This window comes from Lepidochelys olivacea, assembly GCF_965140295.1.
Source record: "Lepidochelys olivacea isolate rLepOli2 genome assembly, chromosome: 6".
NCBI lineage: Eukaryota > Metazoa > Chordata > Testudines > Cheloniidae > Lepidochelys > Lepidochelys olivacea.
This window is the reverse complement of record NC_140416.1, coordinates 87,324,871-87,334,584: the sequence shown is the minus strand read 5'-3', so window position 1 is coordinate 87,334,584 and position 9,714 is coordinate 87,324,871. Positions and strand designations below refer to the sequence as shown.

Here is a 9,714-nt window from a genome sequence, read left to right as displayed (position 1 = left end):
CACCCTGACCACACCACACGATCCATCGTCTACAGCCAAGCTCTGCGATACAACCGCATTTGCTCCAACCCCTCAGACAGAGACAAACACCTACAAGATCTCTATCAAGCATTCTTACAACTACAATACCCACCTGCGGAAGCGAAGAAACACATTGATAGAGCCAGAAGAGTTCCCAGAAGTCACCTACTGCAGGACAGGCCTAACAAAGAAAATAATGGAACGCCACTAGCCGTCACCTTCAGCCCCCAACTAAAACCCCTCCAACGCATTATTAAGGATCTACAACCTATCCTGAAGGATGACCCAACACTCTCACAAATCTCGGGAGACAGGCCAGTCCTTGCCTACAGACAGCCCCCCAACCTGAAGCAAATACTCACCAACAACCACATACCACACAACAGAACCACTAGCCCAGGAACCTATCCTTGCAACAAAGCCCGTTGCCAACTGTGCCCACATATCTATTCAGGGGACCCCATCACAGGGCCTAATAACATCAGCCACACTATCAGAGGCTCATTCACCTGCACATCCACCAATGTGATATATGCCATCATGTGCCAGCAATGCCCCTCTGCCACGTACATTGGTCAAACTGGACAGTCTCTACGTAAAAAAATAAATGGACACAAATCAGATGTCAAGAATTATAACATTCATTAACCAATTGGAGAACACTTCAATCTCTCTGGTCACGCAATTATAGACATGAAGGTCGCTATCTTACAACAAAAAAAACTTCAAATCCAGACTCCAGCGAGAAACTGCTGAATTGGAATTCATTTGCAAATTGGATACTATTAATTTAGGCTTAAATAGAGACTGGGAGTGGCTAAGTCATTATGCAAGGTAGCCTATTTCCCCTTGTTTTTTCCTCCCCCCCCCCCCCCCGACGTTCTGGTTAAACTTGGATTTATGCTGGAAATGGCCCACCTTGATTATCATACACATTGTAAGGAGAGTGATCACTTTAGATAAGCTATTACCAGCAGGAGAGTGGGGTGGGAGGAGGTATTGTTTCATGGTCTCTGTGTATATAATGTCTTCTGCAGTTTCCACAGTATGCATCCGATGAAGTGAGCTGTAGCTCACGAAAGCTTATGCTCAAATAAATTGGTTAGTCTCTAAGGTGCCACAAGTACTCCTTTTCTTTTTGAATTAGAAGATGAAGGGGTGTGATGGGGTGTACAAATCCTGCACTGGAAAAGAATGGGTTAAAGAGCTACTTTGGGCCTAGGCAGCCCCACCTGCAATGCATACATACACCGGAGGAGGAGCAGAGCAACTCAATAGTAGTCAGTCAGTGGAGGTGAGCAGGCCTACACTCTTAGCTCCTCAGAGGGAGTACTATGGAAGGGCCAGCTGCCTGGGGCCCTTGACTATTAAGAACCTACCTGACCTGCTGAGGGAAAAGGGACTTTGGATACCTGCAAGGCCTGGGATTTATCTTTTGATTTATTTTCCTTACATGTCTTTGCTTTGCCCTTCTGAGAGAGGAGACTGGTGGGAAGCAATGCAGGGGAGCAGCGGCACAGCCCATTAGGGTGCAGGACCTTGCTGCCCACCGCGTGGCCCTGGATTAGGACCTGGTGGAGCAGGGCCGGCTCTACCGTTTTTGCTGCCCCAAGCAGTGAAAAAGGCCTGTCGCCACCGAATTGTCGCCGCAGACGGCAGGAGAGAGAGAGAAGCTGCTGCCGCTACAGCCGGCGGAACGGGGAAGCTGCTGCCAAATTGCTGCTGCCGCGGAAACTCTGCCGCTCCTTTCTGACTGCCGCCCCGAGCACCTGCTTGTAACGCTGGTGCCTGGAGCCAGCCCTGCGGTGGAGAGGGTAGGCCTGGGTTCCCCTACCAACCCGCAGATAGGGCTGAAGGCAAAGAGCCTACACCGGATACAGAGGAATATGGACTAGGAAGACTCTATAACCCAGAGGGTCATGACTCTAGGACCTTGACCCAATGTGGCCTGGAATCTCTTTGCCTGACACTAAGGCTATCCTCTGTTGGACTCTGTGTACCCTGAAAGGGGTGGACACAATTCAGGACTTGGCCAGAGGGCTGAGTCACTGAAAGGGCAGACTACTGCTGTGCTGGTACAACGGTCAACAGGGGGCACTAGGAAAGAAGACAGCCTGCTTTGTCGTCACCGACCCCCTAGGAGGCTCATGAAATGAGCGATCGCCTTCACAAGTGAACACAGTGCGATAGAACCGGACTTCACTTTGTACAGCATCACAAAAAATCTTACTTGTTCTCACGGAGCTGACAATAATTCTGAGCACACCATGGACTCAAATTAGATGAAAGACCAAGAGCACAATGAGTAAGCCATTTGGGGAAGGAACAGTCTTTGTTCTGTGTTTGAATAGGGCCCAGCGCAATGGGGTCTTGATCTATGACTAGGGCGCTTATGGGCTACTGTAATAAAAATAATTAATAATAAATGACAACATGGTGAGATGGGGCAAGAAGTTCAACAGAGAGCCACACGGCTTGAGTGTAAAGTCCTGTCTTATTTAACTTCTTCATTAATGCTCTGGAAATGGGAGGAGACAGCACATTACATTAAATCTAACTGGGAAATTGTGAATAGCCGGAAGGCAAAGAATTATAAACAAGAAGAGGTTGAAAATACAGGAATAAAATTAAATTCAACCTGGAAAATACAGTTACATCTAGGGAAAATCTAAAGACACAACTTATCTATAGCACTTTTCATACATAGATCTCAAAGCACTGGGCAAAGGTGAGTCAGCATTGCTATTCCCAGTTCACCACACAATCACTTCCACAGCTCATTCAGTCCTTTGTCTCACCAGATACTACCAACACAAGTATTAATCAGTTCCCATGGCAACAGTATTTTTTGTTTTCATATTCAGTATTTCTCTTTAAATAAGCTAGCCTAGGCAGGGGCTATCTGTATTTCCTGTCTTACACAGAGCCAAGCACGTTGTTGGTGATTAATAATTGTGTGGTATACATCTGTCCACTAAGAACATAACAGACTGTGAGCAATCTTCTTAAAATCTACTAGAGATCTGCAAGCTAGCAATCTGTTTTAGTCACTTCCGGGTGAAGTCAAAATCAGTGACTTAACAGATAAAGGTTTCATACGATCCACTGCTGAGCCTTTGAGCTAGGTGGTACATTTACCAATAAATACCTGAACTAAAAATTTTCTGGGCATCTTTCCTAATGTTGTCATGAAGATACAGCTGTCTCAGAAGGTCAATGTGTTGCCCTTGCAGACCTTTCACTAGCCATCTCGGTGCTGTCAGCATGTTGGACTGAAGTCAAAGGCAGGAAATGTAACTACATTGGTCCTGCGAGGGTTCCAACTCAGCCTATTATCTTTTCTGTCTATATGACACTACAATGGTTTCCCTTCTGTCCTACAGAAAGTATCACCTACATTCCCCTTTGACCTGTACCAACCATTGTTACTTTAGCTTTTTCACATTCTTCTGGCTGTCCTTAACTTAGCTTTTGATTTCCATGTAATATCAGATTCCCATTTCCTATGTTTCACTCTCCCTTTTTAAGCTTCTGTTCCATCTTCCAGAAAAAATATCTGTAATTCTGCTCTGTGCATCACAACTGGCAGGACAGGACCACTGCAGAGCTGGGCTTGTGGTCCATAGATTCTCCAGGCAGCAACCAAAATTCTCTCCTCCTCACAGTTAAACATTCAGAACATCTCTCTCCTCCAAAAATGATTTTCAGTGATAAATGGCACGGTAGTTGAGCCGCTCAGATACGATGGTGATAGGGGGCATCAAATACCTATATCAGTAAGACACTAGTTGCAAGATGATACTTCTTCCACAGAAGACTTCAAGTGGTCTTGCCCCTTTTTAAATAAGGGGCTTCCTTGTTCTCCCACAATTACTAGGGTGTGAGATCAGCCAGTGCTGGTTTTGTAGCATCTACTGTTCCAGGACCTTTAGCTTTGAAGATGTTTTAGCCATATGCTCCTTCCAGCTGTGGAATTCTCTTCCACCTCACATCCATTTTTGGACGCATAATTGGATTCTAGACTGCAAGTGGGAAAGGGAAAGCAGTTGCAGGAACTCACATGATTGAGACCTCCAGCCCTTTTGGAAACATCCCACGGCAGGAGATGCTACCTACAAAGGAGGTGTCTGCTATGGTTATTATTTCAATAGTGCCATAAGTATGCTCAATCCTTTGGAGACAAAAGAAAATGGGTCGGTACCCTGACCTGAAGAGCATACAATCTAAGAGCTTGATCCCACAGTCCTTGCTTGGATCAGCAGCTCTATTGACATCAACAGGAAAATCTGAGAATAAATAGTTTCCAACCTGCCCTCTGAGAACATAGAGTTGTAGTCTGGACCCCTCAATAGTGAGACTAGGCTGCTGATTCCATATAACAATCTACTAATGGTGAATGGTGCTAGCACCCAGGAGGGAGAGGAATTATGTAGGGTGATACAAGTGAATATAACCAGGAGTAATGAGATGAATTTAAGATAGGGGAAAATTAAGATGACTGTTAAGAAAACTCAGTGAGATGTATTAGGCTGATTAATAGATTTGCAACCAGGGGAAGCTGTGAAGGGTCTTTCTCTAGGGATATTTAAAGCTAGACTGGACAAAGCACTAGAAAATGCTTTTGTAGGGAGCAATCCTGCATTAGCAATGAAAGACTGCCTGTTTTCATACATGTCTTGTGAACATGGGTGTTGCAAATGGGTTTTGGGGATTGTGACCACCTTCTTAAGGTTAGAAGGAAGGTCATAACATGTTTTCTGTTGTAACATGAGGTCAAAGTACAGAAAACATTGAAAAGCCCCTTTTTAATAGAACTTTTCCATCTCTGATGTTTATGATTTTGCAGAATATCTATATAAACTGACAGAACTATAAAATTAACATGGCACACAATAAATGAATTAAAAACTGGCTAATTTACAGGTCTCAAATTGTAACTGTAAATGGAGAATCATCATCAAGTGTGTGTGATTCCAACGCGGTCCCACTGGGATCGGTTCTTGACCTATGCTATTTAACAGTTTTATTGATAATCTGGAAGAAAATAAAATAATCACTGAAAGTTTTCAGGTGACACAAATTGGGGAGTGGAATAAATAATGAAGACAGAGCAATCTGTATCACTTGATAAGCTGGGCGCAAGCAAACAATATGTGTTTTAATATGGTTAAATGGGAATGGATAAATGTAGGAACAAAATGTAGGCCATACTTAAAGAATGTGGGACTCTCTTCTGGAAAGGAGCGACTCTGAAAAAGTTTTGGGGGTCATGGTGGATAATCAGCTGAACATGAGCTCCCAATGCCATGACTAAAAGAGCTAATATGATCCCGAGATGCATAAAACAGGAAACTCTCAAGTAGCAGAGAGGTCACTTTACCTCTGTATTTGGCACTGGTGCAACTGCTGCTAGAATACTGTGTCCAGTTCTGGTGTCCACAATTCAAGAGAGATATTGATAAATTGCAGAGGGCTCAGGGAACGGCCATGAGAATGATCGAACCGTTAGAAAATATGCCTTATAGTGAAATTCTCCAGGAGCTCAATCTAGTTAGCTTAATGAGCAGAAGGTTAAGGAGTGATTTGATTACAGTCTAAGTATCGACATGGGGAAGAAATATTTAATGGGCTCCTTCAATCTTGCAGAGAAAGGTATTACGCGATCCAATGGCTGGACCTGAAGCTAGACAAATTCAAACTAGAAATAACATGTACATTTTTTAACAGTCAGTAATTAACCACTGGAACAACTTTCAAAGGGTCATAGTGGAGTCTCCATCACTTGATTAAAAAATTGTCAAATTGGATGTTTGTCTAAAAGAGCTGCTCTAGGAATTATTTTGGGGAAGTTCTATGGCCTGTGTTATATAGGAGGTAAGACGAGATGATCACAATGGTCCCTTCTGGCCTTGGAATCTATGAACAGCGGAGATACATAGTCTCCACTCTAACACTGGAAGTAAAAACAAAGAAGTCTAATTTCAGAGTGTGTTTTGTTAGGGTAGGTGGTCTGTCTAAATTCTTCTAATGGCACTCATCACTGAAGTTTCTGAGCTTCTTCTAAGAGACAACCAAGTACCACAATAGGCCACTGGTCTAATTCGCTTTTATGAGGAAGCCAGGGAAATGGTTTAAAATGATGAATACAACTGTGCTTTAAAATGATGAATACAACTGTTCATGGAAAGAAAGGTTTATGGAATTGAAACAAGGGACCATAGAAAAGGAGTACTTGTGGCACCTTAGAGACTAACCAATTTATTTGAGCATAAGCTTTCGTGAGCTACAGCTCACTTCATCTGATCGACTACACAGCTAACCTGCAGTAAGCTGCAACCCACTATTGGATTATCAACAAATGCAGGGAATAGGAGTGACGTTACTTACTCTCAGCTCCTCAATGCTCACAGTCCCTCACTCTTTAACACATATCCCCTACCTGTGCTCACCCTTGCATTAAACAAACAGTATCTAACAACTCCATTCATCTCTCCTTTGAAACAACACCCTCTATAACCAAGAAGCAAATTAGCAGTTGGATGGAGTTTATCTCCTGCTTTGCCCACAAGGACTGAAATAATAAAAAAGCCAAGTTATTCCCTAAATTATGTTTTCCCAGTGTCCCATCTTCTCTGTACGGGTTTTAGATCGCAGGCTCTTCATGGTAAGGACTGTCTTTATTACTTGTTAAGCGCTACAGACTTGGTTTTGTACAAAGCACAAAAATAAGAATGTAAAGACACTAACTTCATCTGAACATTTCTTTCCCCTCAAATTCCTTGTAATTGCTCACAGATAATCCAAACTAGCCTTTAACCTTTGTGCTCCTGTACAAGGGTAACAAGGCTCTCCCTCTAAGGTATTTCAATATGTATAAGAAAGACGCATGAGATTTTTCAGAGGGATTTACGTGGGCAGAGCTGAGAGTTTCCTTGGGACAAAACATAAATCCAGTTTGAGTCTCTCCCCAAGAGTGAATAGGTATTAGTGGATAAGACATGGATACTCTGTCTAACGTAACTATTCATCAGTCATGATTTAGATTGTTCGAGAGTGTTTTGTTTGATTTTGTAACTTACTTTTTGTGTTATGTTATGAGTCTTCATGGCTGGCCATTTAATTTTAAAATTTTAATACAAAGAAAATTTAAAAACAATTAAAACATTTTCTGATATGCTCATAATCAAATCTATCCCTCACTCATTTGATTTATAGGTCATAGAGAGCAAAGCAAGGGAAACATGCAAATCCATCACCTGCATCTAGGGGTGCAAGTTCCACCCCTATGTTGAAAATTTATTTTTGCTCTTAATGGATGGTCCTGTCTGGTGCTCCACCCACTCAGCCAACCAGTAGGTTTTGTAATGACAAGGGCCACCTATTTGAAAACACTCAAGAGCTCACAAGGCAACTACGGTTGTCAAGCAAGCATGGCATGGTTCCTTTTGTATACCCTATCCAGGCACATCTGCTAAATATATAACCCAGAATGCAGCTGTAGAGAGGTTTTTCAAGATATAGGGAAACAAGCAAAGTACAACCAGGGATACAGGAAAAGAGAAGGCAGGAGAGACCCCCTCATCAATACTGCAAAGTGAAGAGCAATCAGGGATAAAGGGAAAGGGTTGTGGGGAGAAAAGAACGCTCCCCAATATACTGCAGAGCAAATGCCATCAGGGGTGCAAGGAAAGGTGGAGAAGGCAAACACTTCCTATATATACCACAGAGCAGAGTACAACTGGAAATCCAGGGACACCCCTCCCATATATACTACAGAGCAGAGTACAATCAGTGATAGAGGGAGACCACTCCCATATATACTCCAGAGACAGAGGGGAACCCCACTTAGATATACTTCAGAACATTAACCTTTGAGGAAGACAGGGAGAACGTGAGATGGGGAAGTGGTTCAATCTGTAGAGAGTGCTTTGAACTCAGATAATACTCTATATGACTTTTAGTACACAGTGGGACATGGACTTCAACTTCAAGTGTCCTGGGGATTGCTTACTGTAGCGTCTGAAGCTGGATGCCCATGGATAGTATTCCAATATTTCCTCTCTGTCATCTCCCCAGTGAAGACTTCTCAGAGGATATTTTAGGGCAACTTGATCCAAGCTTCCTCTCATAACTCCAGTCTGCACATTTTTGCCTAATTAGTTCTGCCAACCCCTTGTCCAGCAGGACAAATGGAGAGGATGGGGAATAAGGAAAGAATACTGCAATTCACAGGGAAGACTAAAGACACTCCAAACAAGGAAGGACAAAAAACGCTGAAGGACCATGCTGACAGTGAGCCATTGGCAATTCCTGACAGGACAAGCACCACATTTGCTTCATTAGAAGCAACATCTTGACTCCCAAGTCCCTTAGTGAGAGGCCGATAGGCATTTTGCTAATACAGAATTCAAGTCCCACATTTCAAACCTGTTTGCACTCTCTGTTCCCCTCCTCCTCCCCTGACCAGGGATACTAAGCTGGCCTTTGTTTCTGACATTATGCTTGTCCAAGACAGATTCTTGTCTCTGCAGAGCTGCAATAGGGCTTTCTCCTGCTATATTCAGCCTTTTGCAACAAACGATATGCCCAAGTGGTGACCAGCTTCATAACAAAGACCAACACCTGCAAACCAACAAGGCTCTGTACACATCCCAGCAGATGCTAACAGGTGCTGGGGTAGGAGATGAGTGTGTAATAAGTACTCACAGCAATAGCAGGAATGTTTTAAAAAAGCTGCAGCCCCAACATCACCAGTTACTTTTTACACAGATTCACAAACATGATCTCGGGATGTATGGGGCACACAGCTGAGTCTGGTGAGCATCACGCACCAACACTGATGAGATGGTTATTGCCAAATGAGACGCTCAGTGCTGATGTACTTCGAAGTCCAACATTTCATAAACGCAACCAGCTCCAAATAGAGACACCTCCATCTAGCTGTATCCAGGGCCCTTCTCTTGTGGTGTTTTAAAGAAGTTAGATGGAGCAGCAGCAGTGGATTTCTCTGCTGCCTGGGTTCTGACCATCCAGTCAGAGCTCTGGGACCTCTGGGACTGTGTCACTGGCAGGGATGAGTCTGCTGCATCCATGTGGACAGGTAAAGCTGTTGGAACACAAAACAGTAGGAGGAAAAGGAGAACGTGGAGAGAGAGGAGCAGAGGACAGGAGAAAGTTAAAACTGGTAACCTCATAGCAACCTAAGCATTAATCATAGATTTCTGTATGTTATTCTAGCGACTACCAGAAGATCGAGAGCAGTGAATCTCATCCTTTTCCATACTGGAACCTCTCCCCCATTTAGCAATATGTGTAGTGCAATTAGGTCACAACCCCAATACCTGTTTGCAACCCCCCAAGCTGATAAATCCTGACCCAGAGCATCTATTCTGCAGGTCTTTTTAAAATTCAAGTTTGAATAGCTTGGATGAAAGAGGATAATTTAATTAGCACCAGAGAAGATGAAAATAAGCTTTATGCACTACAGAATAATGCATCCTGGGCAAGCACAACTGTTTTAGCATGAGGGACAGGGTGGAGTCATCATGTGAGCTCTATAAGGAGAGAACTGCAAAGGGAAGGCAGTAATGTTCTGGTGTCCAATAGAGAATGGTACAGATAAAGCAAATGCACTGTGAACCTCTGTATGGACTTAGTAGGGTAGACAGTATCACAAACACCTGCAAAGATGGG

The 9,714-nt window shown here is 43.4% G+C and overlaps 1 protein-coding gene across 4 annotated transcripts in view; it reads right to left on the bottom strand.

Moving 5' to 3' along the window:
* Positions 1 to 901: 901 nt before the first annotated feature.
* GPATCH2L (G-patch domain containing 2 like) overlaps positions 902 to 9,714 on the bottom strand; it is a 41,638-nt gene continuing 32,825 nt past the window's right edge. For all 4 annotated transcript variants that reach the window (XM_084632769.1, XM_084632767.1, XM_084632770.1 and 1 more), the window contains exon 10: positions 902 to 9,127. In XM_084632769.1, the coding sequence (XP_084488895.1) occupies positions 8,958 to 9,127 (170 nt within the window). In that variant the 3' untranslated portion in view covers positions 902 to 8,957. The remainder of the gene's footprint in view (positions 9,128 to 9,714) is intronic.